We start from the raw sequence: 24,838 nt of genomic DNA on the forward strand, positions 1-24,838 counted from the left end.
GCATTCCCCTTTCACTCTCAGAATGCCTTTTCCGAAATGGCATTGGCTGACATATACACACGCTATCTAAAAACAAAAGTATTCTCTCCTCAAAAAACCCCAAAGAAACCGACTGTCTTATGCAAATTAGTGTTGTTTTGTTCACTCAGTTCAAACCCATTTGATGAACAGACCAATATTTCCTTTAATCAGATGGCAGCCTTAGTTGAAACAAATTCTAAGAGCATGAATTAGTTCTACTGTGGCTTCAACTTTTAGTCTCTCAGTGGCTTGCTCTGAGCTCCATCCACGTATGTTTGGGGTTTGAAGGGAACAGTCAAAAGCTGCAACGCATGAACTTGACCAGGCATCCCCAACATTCAGCCCTCCATATGTTTTGGACTACAATTCCCATCATCCCTGACCACTGGTCCTGTTAGCTAGGGATCATGGGAGTTGTAGGCCAAAACATCTGGAGGGCCACAGGTTGGGGATACCTGACCTTGGCAATGCACCTTTTGTGGGATTCTGTTTCTCGCCCTATGTTCTTTAGGGTGTGGTTAGGAAAGGAATAAGGAAGTCCCACTGGCCTCTGCAAGCATAGCCAATGGGCTGAGATGGTGGGAGTTGTAGTTCAGCAACATATAGAGGGCCAGAGGTTCCTCACAGCTGGAACAGAAAGGAGAGCTTCTCTTCCATCCTGCTGGGGAAGCAGCAGCATTATTAAGTCAGTTCTTGCCTTTCCCCACAGGCAAGAACAGAGAGGTGAGGAAGGAGGACTGAGCAGGTTTGTAATTTATTCTGGAAACTTCTGCATCGGGTACATAAAAAAACCCAGCACACACACACACACCAGCTTCTCTCTAGTCCATCTTATACTGCAGGAAAGGAACAAAATAGGAGACCAAAACCTTTGAGGAAGTTGCAGTGGCGTAGCGTGGGGGGTGCAGGGGGGGCCGGCCGCACCGGGCGCAACATCTGGGGTTAGGGCAAATCCACAGGTTAGGGGGCGCAAATCCACTGGTTAGGGGGCGCAAATCCACGGGTTAGGGGGCGCAAATTACTTGCCTTGCCCCAGGTGCTGACAACCCACACTATGCCACTGGGAAGTTGGGTATCTTTAACCTGGAGAAAAGTTGATTAACAGGTGAAAAAGTAGCCATCTTATTCAGTTCCTGAAAAAGTGGCCACGTACGGGGAACATTTGTTCTGTGCTGCTGCGGAGGGAAGGCTCTGAACTACAGGGTCTAAGGACAAGCAGGTTTTCGATGGAACATTTAAGAATAACTTCCTGACGGTATGAGCTGTTTGTGAGTGTGAGCAAGCTGCCTGAGGAGGAGGTGGGTGTTCCCATGGCTAGAGGTGTTCTTGCTGTTGTTTTTTATTAAGCAGAAGCCAGGTAACTAAGTTATCCAGATCAGCAAATTTCCTCCACTGACATAGGGTTGGACTTGCAAGACCTCACCCTCCTCTATGAGGTACTCAAATGAGCCACAGCAGCCACTAACCCTCCCTGTGTCTCCCACCCACCCCACAACAAGGAAACAGGACAAGAACTCAACTTCAAGTTTATTTATTGTTTTACTTTTTTAAAAAAAGATTTCAGTGTTTTTCTTGCTTAAAAAAAATACTGTTCAGATCCTTAGTAATGCACTATTGGGCCTTAAATGCCTCCACTTCCCCCTCACTTAAGACCCAAAGGGGCAGCTGAAATGCTTCTGAGTGACTCTCCCAAGTGGGGGGAAATTACATGCCCTTCCCACCAACACAACTGGGAAACGAGGGACAGGGAAAAGAAGATTAAAATAAAAACGAACCAACAACCTAGGAGTAGAGTTCAGTGCCATTAAAAAGGAGGAAATGATGGGTCAAGAAACAGACCCTGAAAATTTTAGCCACGTGTGGCCTTCTTTGGAAAACAGGGCAGGTGAACTTTGCTGCCTAAAACAAACGAGTCAGTTTAGTGGCACGTTTTAACTCTACTATATGGCACGGGAAGAACCGAGAGTGAAACTGCTGCGGTCATTGTTCCCCACAATCCCAGGAGATGAATGTGGTGCTGAAGCAGCGCTTCCATGCCTCTCCGAAAGACAATTTTAAATCCACAGTGAAGGCGAAAATGATGCTCCTTATAGTTTCACTCCTTTGCTTCCTCCCCACCCCCATTTAAGCTTTCCTGATCTTCCTTTCCCTTTGGCCTATAGAAAGCCCCTCCCCACCCCAATACAATTTCAAATAAGGTTAAGGTTAATCTTATTAATAGTCATGCAGCCCTGCTCCTGCAGGGCAAAAATAAGAGAGACATCCCCACCCCACCCTGGAAGGTCCTTGCCTCCCCCTTTTAAGGCCCCACTTGTGGTGAGGGGGGCACCTATTAATCCATGATCAGTAAGAAGTAAAGGGCAGTTTCCTGGGGTTTCCCGTGCCGGCAGAAGCAGGGGCAGTTTTGAATACAGTATTTTCGGACCAGAAGGATGGAGAAGAACGGGGACCCATCTTCCCCTCCCAAGGTGGCAAGGGGAGGGAGAGCGGAGTCCCACGAAGAGAGGTCCAATCTCAGGTCAGAAAGGGCACTGCACCTGGGATAGAAAGAAGACAAAAAGGAAGTATTAGCAGCAAAAAGCAACAAGCTTTCCTTTTCTTATTTAATGTTCTTTAAAAAGACAAGTTGGCCTTCTCTGCGTGGCAGGAGCAAACAAACCAGAAAGTCTCTAGTTGACCATAGTTTCTGGTTTCATCTGATCCAGGAAACGGTGGTTACCAGCTCCAAAACAAACCCATATATTAAAACCATAGTTCTAGGTTGCCTTAATATCGTTGCTTGTTCCAAATGTGGTAACTGTATCTCCCAAGTTTTGACAATACGGGAAACTTTGGTTAATCAGAGACACCCAGGCTTGTTTCTCACGCCACAAATTGGCTGGGCGGGGGCATAGGCACATGCATATCATGGCTTGATGAGGCCAAGATATGATCACTGTCTCCTCCCACCCTCACCCAGAGTTTCCACCCATAACTATGTAAAGCTTTCCACTCTCCAATTTCTTCTACCTTGTTACTTCTCGGCCCAGGCAGTAGGGGGCGCTCATTCGTCCCCTGCAGTCATTCCTCTCACAGTGCCTTTCTGGCGTATCTGCAACAAAACAAGATCCTTCAGCATCTGGGTAACTTCTGGTAGTACTGGCTGTTTACTTCCACATGGCCTTGCCAGAAAGATTTGCCAATAAATTAAAAGTTTTTTTTATAAAAAAAAATCAATAATCAATTACAAGTGTATTTAAATGCATCAGCATATTATCAAACATTATAGGGTTTGAGGGTTCAAAGCATATTTAATACTCTCTGGGCAAGACAGGAACCACATTTAATCCCAAAGTGCAAAATAGGATATATCTATAAACAAAACACTTGTATGTACCAGTTTTTCCTCCCTTTTATTTTAAGGAGGAACAGATTCAAATAAGGGCAGGACTCCTATATATTTTGTAAAAGTTGTATAGAAAAAGGTTTTAATCATCAAAAACTAGAAAGGTATATATTTACAAATATATAAAATATGTTTACAGAAGCATAACATATTTATGTAACTATACATTTACAGACATTAAAAAACTACAAATTGAGGAAACAATGGTAAGCACATTAGCAGTTAAATATTTTTAAAAGAGGGGATTTTTGCAGTGCATCTTTTACAGCAGTGGAAAAAACCTATGCCTATCAAATTATCTTCTTCCACATTAATATCATATAGGACTGTTATCCAATTGTGGAAATCTTCGTGCCTCTGTGGGGAACTTTTGGTGCTCCATTTGCTGCTGAACTACAACTCCCATCATCCCTCACCACTGGTGATGCTTGCAGGGGGTGATGGGAGTTGTAGTTCAGGAACATATGAAGGGCCAAAGCTTCTCTCACCCTTAAGCAGATCAACTGAGTTTTAAAACAACCAAATCTACATAAATTTGCATATGACTAAATGCTTTTGAAGAAGGGAAAAAAGTATACCTGATTTTAGATGGCATATGTATAGGGTGCATAGATATCTATAAGTTTTAGATGGCATATGTCTTGGAAGTGGAGTCCCCTCCTATGAGAGACTGAAGAGGGAATGCCTCTCCCAAGATGGGGTCCGCCATTGGCAATTTTCACGTTTTAGGATTCGAATCAGGGTTTTGCGCTTCTATATTAGTGGATCAAAACCACATCGACTAAATAAAACCTATGCCCTAGTTGGAAACTCCTCCTCTTGTCAGGGGATCTGCACCTACTACAACAAGTGTGCCATAGGGACAGCAAATGTAAAACAGGAGTACCGATCATCACTCAACAGAACAGTGGCAGCGATTTTTTGGAAAATCCTGCCTGACAGATCCGCGTAGCAACTCGGTTCATTGAAATCAACAAAGCCTCAAGACTAGCTGCGGGAAAACAAACAGGAAAGGGTTTTAACTAAGCTTCTACAAGTGAGAACTGAGCTGGCCATGGAAGGCCTTTTTGGGAAGGGAGTTTCACAATAAGGAAGCCATGAAAAGAAAAGGCCTGGCTGCTGGACCCCACCCGCCTTACTCTCTGACAACAATGGCATCTGAAGCAGGCCACCTGTAAATGATCTCAGAGATCAGGCTTGTATGGGCAAAGCCATCCTTTCAGACCCAGTGACAGGGAAAGTTGTACAGTGGTACCTCTGGTTATGTACTTAATTCGTTCCGGAGGTCCGTTCTTAACCTGAAACTGTTCTTAACCTGAGGTACCACTTTAGCTAATGGGGCCTCACGCTGCTGCCGCGCGATTTCTGTTCTCATCCTGAAGCAAAGTTCTTAACCCGAGGTACTATTTCTGGGTTAGCGGAGTCTGTAACCTGAAGCGTCTGTAACTCAAGGTACCACTGTACTTCTGGCCTTCCACCCACAAGAGTTCAAGCACAAAAGTAAGGGAAGCTCTCACAACCCAAACCAAGTGCCCTTTGCACCCGCAAACCTGGTCCTCTGCCCCAAAATACCTCATCAAGCTCCCTCTGTGTCTCTTCCTCCATCCGTCGAATGTCAGCCATGGTTAAATCCACCCACTTGTCCAACCAGCAAAATAGCTGCCTATGGAAGTTGGTAAAGAGGCGTCTTTCTTGCTGTAGGAAGAGAAAAAAGGCTTCAAGAAAACAGGATGACAAGAATGCAAGAGACCTTGAAGTGGGGGATAATAGTCTACACTGAGGGGAAAAGTCCCTGGGTTGCATTCTGCAGAGCAAGCTCAAGATGGGGTTTTTTACCCCCACCTCTTCCCGCCCCTAAAAAAACCTTTGCTAATATTGCTCTGCCATCTGTTACTATCCAAGCAAGCTCCAACGCCTCAGCCTGATCTTACCTTTTGGATAAATTTTTCCACTCGGCCCTGAAGACCCCACCAGCGGAACTTCACGCTCACAAGTTTGTAGGCACACATGTGGGGGCAATCTTCATTGTTGGCTAGTTCCCGCTAATGGACGGGAGATAGGGGGGAAGGGGAAGGGGGAGAAAGGAAGAAGCCAGGAAGATTAGGCCTGGAGTTGCCGATGAAGTTTCAAAGCAAACTTGTGGAGATTTCTCTTATAGGTGAAACATCTGAGGGGGATTTGCAGGGATGAAAAAGAGATTTACCCCCTTTTTATATTTCATTTAGAAGTATTTACACCATGCCTACTAACCAAAGTTCTCGAGGCGGCTTGCAATGTATTTAAAACACAACAGAACAGACAGCGATACATACACCTTTGCCCTGATTATTGTAAGTTTTCCCCCTCCCCTTATTCTCCAGAGTTCCTACAAATGCCATTCTGCAGCTAAATCTCCTGGCTGTAGAAGCAGATGGGTGCTAATTCCACATGAGTAAGGGCATGGAGTGACTGCTGTTTATGTCTCTCACAGCCCCAGCCCTGGCAGCATTAATAGAAGGTGGTGGGTGTAGCACCTTCCAGTTTTGATAAGACCCAGCCTTGCTCCAAAAAATCCTACAGCCGGTTCGTGCACCCAGTGACCACTGCAACACTTGATTTCTCTCTTCCTGCCATGACTAAAAGGTCACAGAGAAGGCTCCATCTTTTGGGTCTGGTGCCACAGCAAGCGCACATTTTGCTTTGCTAAGATGAAATCTGCAGACCCCTGGGGTCCCACTACCACCGCCAAAGCCTGTCTTCAGAACAACGAAGAGGCCCGAGATGTATGGATGGGAGGGAGCAGGACACACTTACGGGCTGGTTCGCAAGTTTTGCTATCATCCGTTTATCTATTATTTCATTTATGAATTGCATCCCATAAGGTGTCTTGAAACAAATTACAAGACAGGGGACTGGACGTACCTTCCAGTCAGGACCAAGAGGCCCTCTGCCCGTCTTCAGTGATTTGAAAAGAGCTGGGTCTTCATCTGGCTTGTAATCCTGAAAGATAAGAGAGCAGAGATGAGAATGTCAGCAGTATGAGATACAGGGGGGCAGAGATGGATAAATGCCATGAAGATCTTTGTTCAGCAGGTAGAAAAGCAGTCAGAAAGGGCAGATTCCTCTTGACACAAAAACAGGGCCTGATAGCATCTAAAAACCAAGAGCCAGCCCTGAAAGCAAAAGGGTACTATTTTGGATACTACGAGCAGTGCAAAAAGTTGAGCAACAATGTGGTTTTAGTGGTACCAGCTGTTGCCACCACTACTGTTACCTTCACTCTGATGTGGAGAGAATAGTCACTTGGTGGCGAAGAGAAAGTGCTCAGCATATGCTCAGAGACAAGCTCTCCTCTCAGGGGCCTCTCCTCACTCAGAGTGGGAGATCTCCTTTCATCCCTTCTGTAGGCCATGGGCCAGAAGGAACAAATGAGATCACAATGTGGAGCCTGGCCAGATATAAGCAAACTTCCTTTCTCTGTCAATGTTGGGGGGATAAAGGAGGGAGAAGGAAGAGGAGCGAGTTGTATGTGGAAATGAAGGCCCCTCAGGCCAGGTAGTGGTGGGCAGGATAGCTGTAGCCTAGAATCGCTGGGGTACTGTTCTCCTGAGCTCTCCCAATCTAGAGCAATTCGACAGAACAAATGGTTCCAAGTAGGGTGTTTGCAGATGCTACAATAACCAAAAATATTCCCTTTGTGCTCACGGCTTTCACACTCCAGAGCCACAAAGGGATCCTTCTTTCCTATCAAAAGCAGTCGGCTGGAAGGGCGCTTTCCCTCCCAGAATTCCCCTGCCTTCTGTGTCATGTTAACCTTTGCCAAACACTCTTCCAACTGCCAGACAAAAACCAAGGTTGCCTCTTACATCATCTGACACTTGCGTCCGATCAGCGACATCTATATGGACCACCTCAACATCTTTCCAAGTTTCCGCATCGAGGCTGTGGACCTGCAGAGAGAAGAGTTTTTATGTCCTCACCCGAAACAAAAATGGGAGTCGCCAGCACTGAAAGTTTGATTGGGCTTTGTTGACTTTTTAATATGCTTCCATATTATGATATATGCTTTGTACTGGCCTAAAGACAACGAGTGTTAGGCAATCAATGTGTTCAATTTAATAATAATAATAATAATGTATTTTACATCAAAACACACAAGATTTGGGTGGGACCTTGAGAGAGCCGAGCATAAACAAATGCCAGCAAACCCCAAAGAACTCAAGCAAAATTGTAAAGTAGAGTTGCCCAAACCTCCTCCACAATGATGTGAGATATTGATATAGTCATACAGAAAATGATTACTTCAAGTTATTGCTGCTAGATGTGGTTCTAAAAGCTATTGAATCATAAGGTGTACTAGTTTTGCACACATGGCTTCTCCATTATGGCTTTATTTTTGCTAAATAAATCATGACGCAGAATAATATGTCATGTGTTGTTGTTCTTCCCCTGAGGTTGTATTTACCTAATTTTAAGACCTGCTAAAAACAGATGATTGTTATGTTTTCATATGTAAAACCACAGAATTCAATTTTCTCATGACTGTATAGAAATTAAATAATAACATACATAACCCAGATTTGCTTCAATAAAAATCACAGAAAGTTTAATACCTTAAGACTGCATCCCTCAATACTGCCAAATATTTCAGTCATTTAGAAGAGAAAAAGACCTCTGTAACCCCAAACTGCATCCAATAGTTAATTATAAAACATGTTTCTCTTCCATACAGTTTCCTCTAAAGTGCTTTCAAGATCTTTGCAAGAACAAGTGCTTTATTTCTTATTATATATGCAATGGAACCTTAACAAAGTCTAAATTATTTATCCCAGCTGGTATCTTTCCTGGATCTGAACTGATTTCCTGTGTGTGGTATTATTTTAAAGGCATTTTTATGTTTAATTTTTTGTGTTTGTTTTGTATTCAGTTGTTTTTACATATGCAACTATTTTATATACGCCATTGTATTGTAAATCACTTCAAGATGCCTCACAGGAAGCAACTCATAAGTGACATAAACAACAACAACAACTATTCCGGATACAAAGTATTATCTTTGTGCAGAAAGAAAAAATGCTGGTTAATCAAATACTATTTCCCCACCCCTTAATAATAAAACAGTGCATCTGTGCCCATGGTCTTTCTATTAATAGAGAGTACAATTCAGCAGGATTTGGGCACCCTGGTTCTGTGGATAAAACGTGGTGTTTCATTCCCATCACTTACATTGTCTTGGTCACCTAAATCTGGTTTGTGCCAGGTTTCAATTTTGATGAAGAAATCATCCTTCATATATTCATTCTGTCCAAAAAGGAAAGGGTGGGGAGGAGAGAAGAATGGTTACCCAGAATACTTTGTGGTAACAAGAGCACACGCAGACCTAAAGCCACACATGGCTTGAGCAGACATATTACCCAGAATGCTCTGCGACATTCTGGGATGTGTGTGTGTGTGACTCATGAGAAGTGGACTTCATGGGGTAGAAGGTGTGTCATAGCTTACTGGAGATAGGCGAGGACACAGATGTACCCAGGGAATCTGACGGAGTTGGGGTTCACTGAGAAGCGCTGCCTGCCCACCCACAGATGTCCCTTCCCCAAGTCACTTACCGTAATAACTGCAGCAGACGGGACCACAAGAAAGAAAAGACAGAACATGTTAGTTCAGGATAATGAAACGAAAAACCTTCCCTAATCAGCTTGATATAAGTCTTCTCTAGCCACAGTTGCCATTTATGTAACCCAAATCACACAGGACAGTTTTAGCCCAATATATCCAGCAGGTTAGACAAAGTGTGGAGAAGCTATGGTCCTCCAGTTGTTGCTGAACTGCAACTCCCATCAGCCCCAGCAAACATGGCCAAAACCAGGGAAGATGGGAATTGTAGTTTAGCAATATCTAGAGGGCCAAAGGTTTCCCACACCAGTTTTGACTGTCCCTGAACTCTGATAATATTTCCTGCTGGACTGGACAGGGCGTGCGAGTTTGTGTAGAAACCAACTGTACAAATGTAAAATTTGCATTTGTTGGTTCTCCCACTTTTGCCGCAGGACACACCCAACACCGTCCAAAGAAAGTTGCCCAAATGAGAATGTGGCCCTTGGCCTATGAAAACTTCCCCAGCACTTGCTCAAAATGAATGTTTATTCAAACTCAGTTCTGTGGAAACTTGAGGTTCCTCTGGGCTTTGTCAATGAGAAGAGCAGTAATGTATGAAAAGAGTTTCCCAATAGGCTGCTTGTTGTAGGAGTCTGCTGGGTGCATTTCTAGGTTATATTCTCAGCTTAAGCAGAGGAGTGATGAATGGAGTGTACAGTACTTCCAGAATCTCTGCCAAACAACCCCTGGATTTTTGCCACTCAGCCATTATTCAAAAGGATCATTCAAGATAGAGAGTTTGAAAAAAATGAGAACACTCCAGACAAATTTGTTCTCCTACCAAAGCATCTAGGTAGGACGGGGTTTTGCAAACATGGGTCGCCAGCTGTTTTTGGACTACAACTCCCATCACCCCAAGCTAGTATGACCATTGGTTGTAGTCCAAAAACAGCTGGAGACCCAAGTTTGGGAAACCCTGACCTAGGGAGTCCCAGTTACAGACATAGCCCCTTCTCCCATCCCTCTCCCCGGCTCACCTGTTCGACAATAGGGGTAGGCATTCCAGGCTCTCTCGTGAACAACTAGGGACCCCTCAGGGGCGAACATCTTAATGAATCCAGGAACTTTGCTGCAAGAGAGAGAAAAACAGGGCGTCAGAGGAAGCCCATGCCTTTGGATGCCCGTGCCCAGGAAGGACCTTACCTCTGGAGGTGGTAGATCTTGTGGGTGAACTGCCCCCTTTCCCCTTCACACTCGTAAGGTTCATTTTTTAGCACCTCAATCCCTTCGCCGCCGCCAGTGTTGTTCTTGCTGGCTTCAGCAACAGAGAATAACTGCCCCACCTGATACTGAAGAGGGAAAGAGCAGAGGTTGGTAATGGGCATTTTAAACAGGTGATTCAAGTTCAACATGTCCCAAAAGGAACTCATCCCAGTTCAAATTTGTCCCTTTGCAAAACAAAGTAGTTGCCTTCAGGTCACAGTTCCAAGTTGATCCAAATGATCCTCAAGAATTTTTTTCAGTATTCAAAATGCTCCTGTGCTGAAGTATAAAATAAAAGTATGAAATAAACTTAAGATGAGAGTCTATAGAGTGAAAAGCACAGATGAGAGAACGAACTTGAAGATAAAACTAGAAATCGTTCAAAGTTCTAAGCTGAAACAAATGCAATTCAAGTTTTGATCACTTGGCAATTCTGGAAACTACTTTCAGATGTAGTTTAGAGACTTTTGAACTAATCTGATGAAGTCTGTTAAGCTCATTCCAAGCACTGGGAAAGAGAGAAGGGGAAATACTCCTGCCCCTTTGGGCTTCAAATAAGGCACAGGTCTTGGGGACGAGGAAGGCCATAGGAGTCACTTGGCAAGGCCTGCCTGCCCCAACTCCTGCTGGGTGGGGAGAGAACAGGGAGCCAGAAAGAGAGACAGAAAAGGGCAATGCCCTTTTGGTTTTTGGTTCTGGCACCACCTATGAAAAACAGGAAGAAAAGCACCCTAAACTTTCTGCTGATTTATGCCAACCCATTATCCCTCCCTCCCCCCATTGATTAACTAGGGGGTCAGCAAAGTTGCACACTTCCTAATACCACTGCATGTAAATGGAACTTACCTCCTCTACGGAGCAAGGCAGCACAACCCGGCTGGTTTTGGAGGATGGAGATAAAAGCAGCATGGGGGGGGGGGAGGGAGAGGAAAGAGAAACAAGAGTTAGAGAGGGAATCCTCCAGTGCCCAAGCCCTCACACTCCACTGCCACACGCACCAGATAAAAAGCACATACACACTTTATTCACCCTGGAATGTATTTAACAGACCGTTCAACAAAGACCACTAAATAAAGCACTACTGTTGCATCTGAACTATCATTATCAAGTTTCTAGAAAACTGCCACTAAAACTAGTCTTAAAACAACTTACAATATGATATATCAAAGGGTACAAAAATTTAGAAATACCAAAGAACAAGCCACAACGTAAAATGCAGCTTTAAAACAGTAACACTGAATTAATAAGCAAGCCTATCGAATACCACCAGAGGCCTGGAAGTAGAGGAAGACCTTACCCGGTGCCAAAAGGTATTAAACTTGACACCAGGTGGGCCTCACCGGGGAGACCAATCCATAGATGGGGTGGGAGGAGAGAGAAGCCAAAATGTTCTTTCCCTTGTTGCCAATCACAGGACCTTTCTTGGAGGAAGAAGAAAGCCTCTGATGACAACCACAGGGCATGTGTTTGGCAGAGGCATTCTGTTAGGTATTGGGGTCCTGAACTGTGAGAAGCTTTCTAGGCTAAAATCAGAACTCTGAATTGGTCTCAGGAACCCATTGGGAGCCACTGAAGCTGGGGCAAATGAGAATAATAGGTACAGTGGTGCCTCGCAAGACGAAATTAATTGGTTCCGCGATTTTTTTCGTCTTGCGATTTTTTCGTCTTGCGAAGCACGGTTTCAGAAAAGTTTTGGAAAAGCTTCAAAAATCACCAAAGTCTTCAAATCCTCAAAAAAGGCTACCACACCGCGTGCTATGAGTTGCTCCTCGAAGTCAAGTCACAACTGTATTAACGGTGTTAAGAAAAAGGAAACAAACTTGCAAGACGTTTCCGTCTTGCGAAGCAAGCCCATAGGGAAAATCGTCTTGCGAAGCAACTCAAAAAACCAAAAACCCTTTCGTCTTGCGAGTTTTCTGTCTTGCGAGGCATTCGTCTTGCGAGGTACCACTGTACTTGTTGTCTGGTGCCTATTATCAGTTTGTCAGCTGCACTGAACACTCGCTGCAATTTCCAAACAGTCTGCTAAGGTGAGCACATATATAGCACATTGCAATAACATACATATGCAGGACCCTGGTATCTCAAAACTTGAAGGCCGTGTACATGGTATACCTTTAAAGTACCATTAGAAACACACGTTCCCTTCAAAAAACTATGGGAACTGTAGTCCATTGAGAGCTGTTGGGAATTGCAACTCTGAGTGGTAAACTACAGTGCCCAGAATCCCAGGGAGGTGGAGGAGATGTGCTTTAAAGGTGTTGCAGAAGTTTCGCTGAAATCGAAACACAAAGCAGATTGTCTCCTTTGCCCTGAGGAAGAGCACACTAATATGCACGGAGAACCTTCCTAAGCTCACAGTGCAATCCTAAACAGGCCTATACAGAAGTAAGCCTTACTGAATTAAAAAGGGCTTTCTCCCTGGAAGTGTGCTGCATCCCTTGAGGCAATGTTATTGTATGTGCCAGATGAAATAAGTTGGAGTGCCATCTCCCCACCCCCAAGGTCTTTTCTCCTACAATTCTCCTCCAGCGCATGCCTCAGCCAGCTTTAACAAAGATAAATCTGCTGCTGCCAACTTCCCCTGAAACAGTGCTCAGCGTGATTTGCGGTAACACTCTGAAACTGCAAACATTTCGTGTTTCCTCCGAAATAAGTTCCTGGAAATCAACAGGCCTTAGTTTAAAGAAAGTGGGCCGAGCAGAGCACAAAAATTATGACGGATTCAGGGATCCGAGGATGGCACTTCTTATTTGTTCTCCTCCCTCACTGATTATTCCATTGAGCTTTGGTGAAAAAAAACATGGGTGGAGGGTGGGGAAGAGGGAAAAAAAATACATTGAAATGGAGAATAACGGTATAAACTATAAAGCAAGGCTCCTCCTGTCGGGAAAACATGCCGGGTCAGGGACCCCAGATGGATTGCAGGACTGGGTGTGCGAAAAACCTCCTCGCAGGGTAAACCGAATGGGCCAAGGCGACCCCCCACTTCTGCTTTTCAGAGGCATATGAGAAAGCGCCGTCCCTTACACTGCAGAAACAAAAGGCCCCATTCATCCAAAATATCAGATCTCACCCAGCGCACATTATTAGGCGCTCTAAAACCCCCCAGCAAAATACAGAAGGAAGAGCCGTAGAAAGGGGCAGCCATATGTAGACGGGTCCCTTGTTTATCGCCCACCCATTTTTAGGAAAGCCCCCTCCCCACTGCCTAGTTAACCCTTCCCATGCCCTGCACCACCCACGCTGGCGCCCCCCACACCCCTCCCAGTACTCACAACTCTTTGATCAGCACCATCCTCCCGTCCCTCCGGCACCCCGCACGCCAAATGCACCAGCCCTTTTCTTCCTCTTCCCCCCTACCCCGGCCATTGACGCCACTTCCGCCCTCACTCTAGCGCCCGCTCGCCCGCACCTGCCCGCGACGACGCCACTTCCGCCCTCACTTGGGCTTCGCCCGCGCGGGCGAGCCGGAGCAAAGGCCGGCCACGTTGGGGAGGAGCAGGTCGAAGGGGGGGCGTTCGGTCCTCTTGATTGACAGCACAGGGAAGCCGGGGAATGACGGGACGCTGAGGGTTGCATTGGACACAAATGTCCACTAGGGGTCGCGCTCGAACCGGGTGTTCGGAATCGGCTCTGTTGAGAGTTCTTCTGAGATATGTGCAGAGCGCCTTTCTAGTCGTATTTGAGAAAGGGCAAGATCACGGACCTCCTGACTTTCATGCCTTTCAAGGGTTTGGTACCCCACGCGAAATTGGTACCCCACGCGAAGCCTTGTCCCTTCTGTTTTTACTGAACCGTGAAAGGGACAGGAGGAGACATATTTGCAGGGTATCCTGGAAATTCCTTTCAATCATGGGCATAGCCAGGATTTATGTTAGGGGGGGGGGGTAGAACTAAGCTGTTGATTAAGTATTTCTATTTATTTACTTGATGGGGGGGCAGCTTCCCCCTGCCCACCCCCCCGCTACGCCCTTGCTTTAAATGTTCACATCTCTATGGAAATATGCATCCCGATGCTCCAGATCAATAATGCATATTCCCAAGTAAGTGTACACAGAATTGCAGCTGTATTGCCTTTAGAGTAGGAGATCTGTGACTTTGAGTATTCTAGACAGGGGGTGCAATGTTTACTTTTATGGCAGGTCTCTTGTGCAATAATTTTAACCCGGGAAATATTTCCCAACATGAAGATGGGAGGTGGAACTTGTGGACATTCTGACTGCCGTGTACAAGATCCCAGGTTCGTTCTCTAGGCCTGACTGGGCCTCTGTTGCCTCTTGATTTGTTTTTGAGACCAGGATATGTTCACCTGGATCTGTTCTCCTCAGTAAATATGGTCTGTTTATTTCCCCTCTTGACTCTGTCTGCATTATCCCAGCCACTTTGCTAACGTGGACCACTCAGATACTACGCCTGTGAATGAATTCTGCAGAACTCACATGCAGAACTTGTTATGTTTTCCTTAGTCCCAGTAAAGATGATTACTCAACTGTGGATTTTGGAGTTTTCCCTCACCGACAAACACAGCTACCCTATATATTTGTTGTTTATATACCCAGAGGGGCTTTTATGTCATTCCTCCATTAGCTATTACTTGCTATTATCTCTTAGGTTTTTTTTGTTGTTTTTTTACTGTTACCGGAAAAATCTGAGGGCTCCCTTGGACAAAAAGTAAAGACACCAACCAGAGTAAATTGAAGCAAATCAGCAGCCTGTAGGCTTGGTCTTTATTGAAGAAAGACTGTCGCGACAGGGTGCTCCCCTCACTTGCAGGTGAGAGGAAAGACCCCGAAAAATAGTGTGCAAGGTCTTATAAAAACTTTTGAAATTCCCCTCCTCTAGGTCAAGCCCACCCCCAGAAACATCATGCATACATTACAGAAAGGAGGGGTTGAGGGAGGAGTTGGTGGTAACCTGAGTGTCTTGTCACCTGGCTGGTTCCTCATTTCCCCCCTACCCCTTGAGTCACTTCCAGGAGACAAAGGGGAGTTTGCAGTTTCCTGCCCCCTGAGGGAAGATCTGATCATTGTCCTTTGTTTCAGTCCATGCTGAATCCACTCCCATATGCAAGTTCTTTGTGATCTTGATTGTCTTCTGTCTGGGATCATCTGGGCAGGGCTCCTGCAGATGTGCTGAGACAGTGAAGGGATTATGGCTGACCAGGGCCAAGCCACCCCCCTTTGTTAGTTCTTGTCATATGGAGTAAAATAAAAATGGAACAGTGCAAATCCGATGTATGGTTGATTTTCTATGAATTTATAACAGAAATGTGGCGTATGTAGTGTGTGAGTGTGTGTGAACTTTGTACAAACAGAATGATTGGGGTGGGGGTGGGGTCCTGCTACATTACACAGTCTGGTGCTGAGCCAAAGAATTTCAACGCAGGAAAGCCAATGACTCCGATAAAATCCCTCCACCAGGCAATGGGAAGAGTTTAGTTGTGGTTTGAAAGAACTTGTGTGAGGTCTGGATTTCCTGCGAGAGGAAAAGAGGCTTTTCAGGCTGAGGGTAGAAGAAGCAGCCAAGATTCTTGGATTACTTGCAGAGAAATCTTGAGATCTAAGCAAACAGCGGACAAAATGAACAAATTGGAGGTTCTGGGAGGAAAAGCATAGTATTCAGTCTGCCTATACTCCACCCATCCACCCCCTGCAGCCATTCTGTTGGCTGGTAAAACAATGGGCTGGATTGAAATGATAAAATCAACGCTGTTTCCTGGGGTTGGACTTTTCCTGAATGAGGAACTCGCCTGTTGCCCTTTAGATTGCATAAGAGTGATGAAATAAAACAGGCTGGGAAGCAACTGTGCCTGGAAGCAGGAAGAGAAACACAGTTGTGGAGTGGAAGTGGAGAACCCTCTTAGAGAATAACACCTGGGAGGCTGCTGCTTTCTTTGTGAAGGGCTACACAACCCTTGCACCTCGGACCATGGCCAACCAAACAGACTACAATGACTTCTTGCACAAGCACAGGGATGTTTTCCGGAGGTTTCCGCTGGAGCTGGTCCATGGGATCCCCCTGATGGAGCCCATTGCTCAACAATGGGCTCCAATTGAAAACTTCCAGGCGCGGCCAGATGACTTGCTTCTCTCAACTTACCCCAAAGCAGGTGAGACACCAGAAAGGGGAGCAGGCGGGGTGTACGACTGCAGGAGGAAAAACAGAAGGAGGAGGGCCATAGCAATCGTAGGTGCCACCCCTCCAAGAAAACGGGTGGGGTGGGGGAAGACCAAGGAGACAAACCTCAAAGCACCCTCAAAGTTCTCCTGTTATCCAGGAAATAAGGAGGAAATGTTAGGGAGAAATTATATTCGGGTCACCTTTAAAGCTGAACCAACATTTGGCACTCTTCAAATTTTGGAAGAGAATTATCCAGCCAGCTGATGTGTACAAAAATGAATATACGAAAGGTAAAATATGCATCAAAATGCATGTGTGAGTGAAAACAGCATAGAAAAATGCATTGTTCTGGGAGAAATTGCTATGCAAAAATGTGCATGTTAGGCAAAATTCTATACAAAAACATGGAGGAATTTCACACTAAAATGCTGGTGAACTTTCATGGTGACTTTAAAATGACAACAACACAGCAAACTGACATGGGAATGTGGAGAACTGAAAGACTGGAAAGATAAGAAACGGAGAGAAACCAAAATTGACAGATTTGCCCATCCTGGTGACTGCTGCTCTGGTGAAGAAATGCACTGGGCCCAATAAATCAGGAGAAAGGAAGCAGAAATTGAGGTTTATTTCCTTAGGTTGGTTTCATGTGTTTGTTTTGCTGTAGGGTTGTTCAATTGTCTCTCAGGGAGTTACATAAATATGTGTCTTGGCAGAGGAAATGGCTTTAAAAGCACCAAAAAGTAAACATGTTCTTTCCGAAAGGAAGCTAATTTCATAAACATATCCAAAAATTGGTTTCATTGTGCAATGTGTATAGCATTTATTTGTATTTTAAGTTACTGCAAGAGTGTTGTAATCCCTCAGGACTGAGGAGAAGGATATTAAATAAGTGGAACAAACAAGTAGCAGACATGTTGTTGCTTAGTTTTTTTGTACCTGCTCAAAAAAAATGTAACAGAGGCATGAGGGGGACAACAGCAGGGATAGTGAACCAAGGCTGTGGCCCTGCAGATGCTGTTGGACAGGTCAAACTAGCATGGCCAATAGTTAGAGAGAGTTATACGTTAGAGGGTGTGATAGGAATTTTATGGTATGGCAATATTCATAACCACACGTACATAGATCAGCACAGGAAGGCCAACCTGGAACCATTTTGATTCCTAAACTGAGCAAATGTTTTCTCTGCAAGGTCAAACTGGAAAAAGCCTCCCCATTGTCTTTTCCTTCACAAATCCTATCTTAAGGGTATGTTTGTGTTTGAATAAGTATTTATCACTACAAAAGACTGGCCAGGCTCCCCAATAAATCCAATCAAGGAACCTGCCAGACAGGAGATAAACAAGGACAAGAGAAAAACAACATTTAAATTTCTGTGATGTAGGTGGGATGTATCCGAGGGGTGGTCTTAGGTTACACCCCTTCTGTGATGTATGCATAATGTTTCTGGGGGTGGTCTTGATCTACAGGATGGGAATTTCAAAAGTCTTTATAAGGCCTTGCATGCCATTTTTCTGGGTCCTCCTCCTTTCCTGCGTGTGAGGGGAGCACCCTGTTGCAACAGATCAATAAAGATCAAGGTTATGAGCTGCTTTGCTTCTCAATATTCTTTGGTTGGCCTCTGTTATTCTCTCCTACCAATAGGGAACCTATGTAAGGACTCTATATGGGCTCTTGGATACCCCGTAAGGGAAAAGGGCATATTTTTTATTTACAACAAGGGGGTGGCAACGTGGGCAAATGCTTTTGTGTTTGTTTGAACTATGGATGAGGGAGAAAGTCCATGCAGTTCACATTCAAGGTATACCTGCCTAGTCAGCACTTTTGGAAACAATAGGTGAAGCAAAACACAGTCACCTTGTCCCGGCTCCTGCTCCCCAAAAACACATAGACTGAGGCTCTTACTTATTTAAATAAACCTTTATTCAGATGCAGCGCTCCTCTGGAGCTGGGAATTCGCAGCAGGGCAGGGAGTTCCAAAATGGGCTGAGCAACAAATATGTCCCAACAAGCTTCCCCACTCCTCCCGCCAAGTTTTTAAAGTTGAGGTGTGACACACTCACTCATAAGACTCTCTTGCCTTGCAAGAATGCTGAGCATGAGCTCTCTTGTGGGTAACAAGGCTGCCTCCTCCTGTTCAGCCATTCCCCGTGGCTTATAAAAGCTCTCCTCAGCTTCCACGGACACACTCTGCTCCACTGAAGGGTCGGAGGCAAGAGCTGGCATCCCTATTTCCCCTCCGAAATGGCTGAAGCCAGAGTGGAAAGGGGAGATGCCCTTCCTCCACCCCTGGTTCCCTTGGTATAGTCCCCCACTTCTTCCTTCTCCTCTGTCTGGGCCAAATTGGATCCCAACAGCACTTGTGGGGCTGATAACATAAGCCTTCCTGTTATGTACTGGGTTGAATAGGATCCAAAATGCAGCAGTCTGATTGGTCCTCGAATAGGATTCAGAATGCAGCAGTCTGATTGGTCCTAGAACAATAGGATCCAGAATGCAGCAGTCTGATTGGTCTGCAGGAGCCACCCAATCGAACTCCGGGTGGAAGTGAATCTGCAACCTGATTGCCCTACAGGAGAATCCCAGAATTAGCCAATCACATGGGGCCCATTGTGTAAATAATGTATATAAAGCAGACATTTCAGGGGAATTTCCATTCCTCCTCACCACTATGAGCGGAATAAAGAGCATGAAATCCACACTCGACTCTGAGTATATTTCACTTCCAAATTCACACTTCTTTAAATTTTGCAATATAGGTCTCCAACCAAGTAACATGTGGAAAAACGCCTGTGCTAGGGCAAAGTTCACTCAAAATGCCAATATTAGTGGAATAACATACCCAAAATGTTTATGTTAGTTAAAATTGCATGCCAAAGTATGTTTATGTACTAGGAGAAATTCACACCAACTTCAATTTTGTGAGGACTTTAAAAATAAATAAATCCCAATTTATTATTTTTCTCCTCTAATAACATTTTGTATGTTGCCCAATTTTCTTTCATGTTTTTCTATTTCACAGCTAATGCTTCTATAGGTGAGATCCACCAAGGGATTTTAGGTTCTAGTAGATCTCTATATTTACTGTACCTCTGGGCTTTCAGGTACCACATGGATTCAAGAGATTGTTGACCTGGTCCTTAACGGCGGCGATGTGGAAAAAGCTCATCGAGCTCCTGTGTACATCCGGATCCCATTTCTAGAAATTTGCTCTCCACCCCCGGTGCCTTCAGGTGAGCCTAGAGAACCCAGGCATGCAGCCACGCTTGTAAAAAAAAAAAACCCACAGGCAGCGAACTAACTCATCCAACCCTTTCTCTGATTCTTCCTTAGGGGTCAGCATTCTGGTAGATACCCCATCTCCTCGTGTGATCAAAACCCACCTCCCCTTCCAGCTTGTTCCTAAAAGCTTTTGGGACCAGAAATGCAAAGTAAGTGTTGCTTGCCTCATCCCTTCCTGCCACCCCCGCACCCCTCCATCCTGCCCCGATGCCACCTCATACCATTCTCCCTTCTGGTCCCTTGCAGGTAATCTATGTTGCTCGTAATGCCAAGGACAACTTGGTCTCCTACTTCTTCTTTGACCAGATGAACGTGACGCAGCCAGACCCTGGGCCGTGGGATGGCTATGTGAGGAAATTCATGGAGGGCAAACGTCAGTTCTAGGAGAAGAAGCTCATCTTGAATAATTAGTGCTTGTTGGGCATGGGGAGGGTGGGGTACAGAAAATGCCCTGATTCCCTCTCCATGATGAAGGGAGTGTCTAATGAATCAGAACAGCAGCAACTGAATTTTGTGAGACCCACCTTGAACCTCAACAGCACTGCGATCCCCCTTATATCAGGGTGCTGTCACAATCCACAGCAGTTGAGGGCCACCAAGTTAGAGGGAAAATATCTGGGGACTCCTGGAATTTATAGATTCACATAAAGCAGGTTCCCTTGGTTTTTCATTGGCCCGCACCCATTTTCCATCTCGCCCCTTTCCTGTAAGAAACTTCCAGGTTTGCGAGAGGATTCCTGTCTTACAAACAGATTATTTTCCGGAAGCAAATAACAAGATCTTGTGCTTTACCCAGCTAGATTTCTAGAAGTGCCTTTAACGCCATTTGAAACCTTTACTATAACGTGCAAATTAAAGGTTAGGGAAATGTCAGGAAAACTGAACAATGCAGCCTTTACCTCCCATCGTCCCTGGCCATTGGTCATGCTGGCTGGAGCTGAGTCCCCCAACATCCACCGGTTTCCCAGCTCTGCTACATACCTGGAAATAGGTACCCCTGTATGGAGTGGTACTTACTTCTTCTAAGTACACATGGATGGGAGAGTACTGTGGGATTGCATTGGATTAATTGATTCCTTTAACTAGGTGACAGACTTAATCCTTGTTACATCTTATCTCACTTGTCTCTCAGTTGCCTGGGGCTCTTGGTATGACCATGTCCGGCGTTACTGGGATGAGAAAGGAAAGCACCGTATCCTGTACCTCTTCTACGAGGACATGAAAGAGGTGGGTGTAGAATATGAATCAGCCAGAGGCCTGGTTGAAGAGAAATGTTTTCACCTGGTGCCTAAAGATATATAAAGAAGGCTCCAGATGAACTTCCCTGGGGAGAGCATTCACTGGCGGAAGAAGAGGAGTGGGGGGAGCGCACTGCTCCTGGCCGCGCGATCCCGGTGGGGTGCCATCGTGGCTGCCCCCTGCCTGCGCTGGGCGCCATGCCCCCGCAGGCGGCATGCCACAACTCTGGGGCGCACACCAGCCCTGCCCCCCGGTGCCGGAGCATGAAGCTTTGCCAGTGAGAGCATTCCACCAATGAGGAGCCACCACAGAAAAGGCTCGATCTCGTGTTGCCACCCTCCAGACTTCACGTGGAGGAGGCACACAAACAAGGGCCTCAGATGATGAATGTGGAGTCCAGGGAAGAGGCGGTCCTTAAGGTATTGCGGTCCTGAGCCATTTATGTATACTTTCCCCTAACATGTGCATTTCTTGTACACCTTTTTTTGTTGGCTCGCTTTCCTGAAAAATTCAGAGAAGTCTGAACTTCAGAGCTGCATTTCAATTCGTTTATTGTTTCAAGAAGCGCAAATTAGGTAGAATTGCATTAAAATGCAAACTCAACCGAATTGATCTCCCATCCCTGGAAGTAATACAAATCTCCCAGCATGTGCAGAGGGCACATTCCTCACTCAGGTTGCTCTCAGAAATGTGAGATTTTAACAGTACTGCCTCCAGGTCAAGGCTGTTTGATGCACAACTTGAAAAAAAGTGTGTTTGAAACAGGCATGTGATGCAAAAGTAAATTTATCAAGTGCAGAAATGTGGAAGGGATCCAGAGACCATTGGGTTTTGCTTCTTGAAAAAGAACCAGCCAGACAGTTAGTGTTTCCTTCCCGCACTCTCAGGAACCTCAAAGGCATTCTGGAGCTTACAGGCAAATTGCAGTACAGTGGTGCCCCGCAAGACGAATGCCTCGCAAGACGAAAAACTCGCTAGACGAAAGGGTTTTCCGTTTTTTGAGTCGTTCTGCAAGACAAATTTCCCTATGGGCTTGCTTCGCAAGACGAAACGTCTTGAGTTCTTGCGAGTTTGTTTCCTTTTTCTTAAAGCCGCTAAGCCGTTAATAGCTGCTAAGCCGTTAATAGCCGCTAAGCCGTTAATAGCCGCTAATAGCTGCTAAGCCGCTAATAGCCGTGCTTCACAAGACGAAAAAACCGCAAGACTCGCGGAACGGATTAATTTCGTCTTGCGAGGCACCACTGTACCAGGTTGCTCTGTTGTGACCTCACTCCCATTCACACCCATCTGAATGTCTCCGCTAGGACTTGGCTCGCGAGGTCCGTCGCGTGAAAGATTTCCTGGAGGTTGATCTGCCTGAGGACGCCCTTCAGAAGATTGTCCACCACGCATCATTCCAGACCATGAAGAAGAACCCAATGACAAATTATGAGACCGTCCCCAACGCCATCTTTGACAAGACAAAAGGCAGATTTATGAGGAAAGGTGAGTAAGTGACGCTAGTCTTTGAAGACCTCAAAAGATGTTGTTCGCTGCTACACAACTTCATTTGCTCCCCCTTTCCCCACAAAGAAGGGTATAATTGGGAAGTGGAGTGAAGTTTAACTGGGGAGAGTAATATTTTATGCAGTCTGGGCCTAATGTATCTCCCAGAGAATGTTCCAGTGGTGGTCTGAAGTGCATTTTGCTAACTTTATAGGGAATCAAAGTGTGTAGTCACCAAGCGCTTTCTTATTTGACGATCACTTGTAGCCAAGTAAGATTGTCTTCCATGAAAACGGTCTTAACAGTGAGTCCGTAAGTGACTGTGGAGGCCAATTCTGGATCCACACATCCTTCCACAGCGGGGACATAGGTTTCTGGGCAGGAGTTGATCACGGTGAGGGTTTGCCAAATGTGTCTTCCTCTTAGCCTGTTTCTCCTTTTCACCCTGAGTTGGTGCTTCTTCAAAGTCCATGACACCTTTGGTAAAGGCTGTCCTAAGAGCTCTAGGCTGCTATCTGAGATATATCTACATGGAAGTCCCACCAAACTCAATGTAGTTTACTTCTGAGCAGATACACATAGGTAGAGTAATACAACATATGTGCTCAGGCACAACCTGGGTAATATGTACAAAACCTAAATGCACTGTGCTGGATACCCAAAGGAGGACCTTTGTAAATATAAAGGTCCTTTATAATTATAAAGAAAAAGAAAGGCAAGTAATAGTTATCACAGAAACCCCCTATGTTAGGAGAGAGGATGCCATCTTTCAAAGTGGTCACAGGGTGAAGCTCTCTCTTTCTGCTTCTGAATTTCTTCAGGTGAAGTTGGCGACTGGAAGAATTATTTCACAGTGGCTCAAAGAGAGGAGTTTGATGCAGATTACCGGCACAAGATGGAAGGAACGACCCTGCGTTTCCGGGATGTATTATAGACTCAGAAAACCGCCCCTCTTGTATTTTATTCTTGGCCAAGAAAAAAAATAAAAATTATTAATAGATTCGAAAGAAAGTGGTGGCTTCTCACTACCAGACCTAATGTTATATTATGAAGCATACTGCCTGTGCTGGCTTCGGGAATGGATAATTTGAAAAAACACGAATATTTTAGACCCTGAGAGTCATGATAATAGGTTTGTTTGGCATGCATATCTATGGTATGAAAAGGCAAAAGTGCATAAAGGATTCTTGAATCATTTTGTAAGAAAATCAATTTATGTGGTATGGGAGAAATATAATTTACTAGAACAGAAAACGCCATGGTGGCTTTCCCCACTGGAAGCAATATCCTTTAAAAATGTAAATATGAGAAATGACTGGGCAACATATACGGACCTGTTAATGGAAGCAGAACACCAGTTGAAATTGAAGGATTTTGAGGATATGAGATTTATTAACTGACTGGTTACAATATCATCAATTAAATGATTTTTTTAAGATAGTAATGAAGCTTCAAGGTTTAGAAAATAATTGTTGGACAACACTGTAAAATTACTTTCTAAAACGTATAGACTGCTTTTGGAATGGTATACAAAAGATGAAAAGGTTAAATCAGCAATGATACACTGGGCGAGATCTGGGGTATAATATTCAGCTTTCATCATGGAAGAAGTTATGGAGAACTGATTTGAAATTTACAGCATGTTATACATTGAAAGAAAATTATATGAAAATGATGTACCGTTGGTATTTAACTCCTAGCAAGTTAGCAAAAATGTATAAGAAAAGTACAAATATTGGTTGGAAATGTAAACAAAAAGAAGGCACCTTTTATCATATGTGGTGGACGTGCAAGGTGATAAAAGCATTCTGGGAAATGATATATAATGAATTGGGGAAAAAATGTTTAAAGTAACTTTTCCCCAAAAAAACCAGAGGCTTTTTTAATAAGGAATTGTAGGTGCTGAAATCCCAGAGGACCAGAGAAGACTGTTCATGTATGCAACAACAGCTGTGTGAATGTTGATAACCCAGAGATGGAAGGAAGACAAAGTCCCTATCATAGCAGAATGGCAGATCAAGTTGATGGGCTATGCCAAAAGGGCAACAATGACTGGAAAGATCAGAAACAAGGAAGATCAAAACTTTAATAAGGAATGGGGGGGGGGGATTATAACATACCTTGGAGACCACTGTAAACAGTTAAAGTAGTTAGCGGGATTGTAATAACACTTGTAATGTAACAAGAACTATGGATATAATGGTGCTACAAAAATCTGGATGAATATAAAAGATGCAGCAGAAAGGGTTTGACAATGGGACCCACAGAGAGGGAGGTGGGAAGTCCAGAGAGATTCGTGGGAATCTTGAACTGTTGGAATGGGTTGTGATATGACTGTCATTTTTAATATGTGAAACCAAACTAATAAATAGGAAAAGAAAGAAAGAAAACTGCCCCTCTTGGAACCGTTTCCATCAAGGCACACAACAGGTTCTTTTGCCATTCAGCTTTGGTTGTAATAAA

The 24,838-nt window shown here is 44.7% G+C and overlaps 2 protein-coding genes across 2 annotated transcripts; one reads left to right on the forward strand and one right to left on the reverse strand.

Annotated features, from left to right (window-relative positions):
* Positions 1-1,536: 1,536 nt before the first annotated feature.
* Positions 1,537-13,656, reverse strand: LOC114581766 (phosphatidylinositol transfer protein beta isoform-like). The gene is made up of 12 exons (XM_028702317.2): positions 13,525-13,656; positions 11,093-11,123; positions 10,187-10,332; positions 10,021-10,112; positions 8,995-9,002; positions 8,612-8,686; positions 7,252-7,335; positions 6,308-6,385; positions 5,338-5,448; positions 4,979-5,101; positions 3,031-3,112; positions 1,537-2,558 (listed from the first exon to the last, which is right to left on the reverse strand). Exons 1-11 carry the CDS (start codon positions 13,542-13,544, stop codon positions 3,065-3,067), a joined length of 816 nt encoding a protein of 271 aa, XP_028558150.1. The 5' UTR covers positions 13,545-13,656; the 3' UTR covers positions 1,537-2,558; positions 3,031-3,064.
* A 2,030-nt stretch (positions 13,657-15,686) lies between these two features.
* On the forward strand, positions 15,687-23,386 carry LOC114581765 (sulfotransferase 1A1-like). Its single transcript, XM_077917135.1, has 7 exons — positions 15,687-16,358; positions 19,474-19,602; positions 19,703-19,800; positions 19,898-20,024; positions 20,784-20,878; positions 22,195-22,375; positions 23,197-23,386. The coding sequence occupies exons 1-7, from the start codon at positions 16,178-16,180 to the stop codon at positions 23,307-23,309; spliced, it is 924 nt and encodes a 307-aa protein (XP_077773261.1). The 5' UTR covers positions 15,687-16,177; the 3' UTR covers positions 23,310-23,386.
* Positions 23,387-24,838: the final 1,452 nt, after the last annotated feature.

The sequence above is a fragment of the Podarcis muralis genome, chromosome 13 (assembly GCF_964188315.1).
Source record: "Podarcis muralis chromosome 13, rPodMur119.hap1.1, whole genome shotgun sequence".
In the NCBI taxonomy this organism is placed as follows: domain Eukaryota; kingdom Metazoa; phylum Chordata; class Lepidosauria; order Squamata; family Lacertidae; genus Podarcis; species Podarcis muralis.

What these genes read in the sequence shown, in the direction of transcription:
- LOC114581765 (XM_077917135.1), top strand. Translation starts at nt 16,178, where the DNA reads ATGGCCAACCAAACAGACTACAATGACTTCTTGCACAAGCACAGGGAT. An exon ending in TCCACCCCCGGTGCCTTCAG is followed by an intron (nt 19,603 to 19,702) that starts GTGAGCCTAGAG and finishes ATTCTTCCTTAG; the next exon opens with GGGTCAGCATTCTGGTAGAT. An exon ending in AGGCAGATTTATGAGGAAAG is followed by an intron (nt 22,376 to 23,196) that starts GTGAGTAAGTGA and finishes GAATTTCTTCAG; the next exon opens with GTGAAGTTGGCGACTGGAAG.
- LOC114581766 (XM_028702317.2), bottom strand. Translation starts at nt 13,544, where the DNA reads ATGGTGCTGATCAAAGAGTT. An exon ending in TGCCTTGCTCCGTAGAGGAG is followed by an intron (nt 10,333 to 11,092) that starts GTAAGTTCCATT and finishes TTCCCTCTTCAG; the next exon opens with TATCAGGTGGGGCAGTTATT. An exon ending in ATTTAGGTGACCAAGACAAT is followed by an intron (nt 7,336 to 8,611) that starts GTAAGTGATGGG and finishes TTCTCTCTGCAG; the next exon opens with GTCCACAGCCTCGATGCGGA.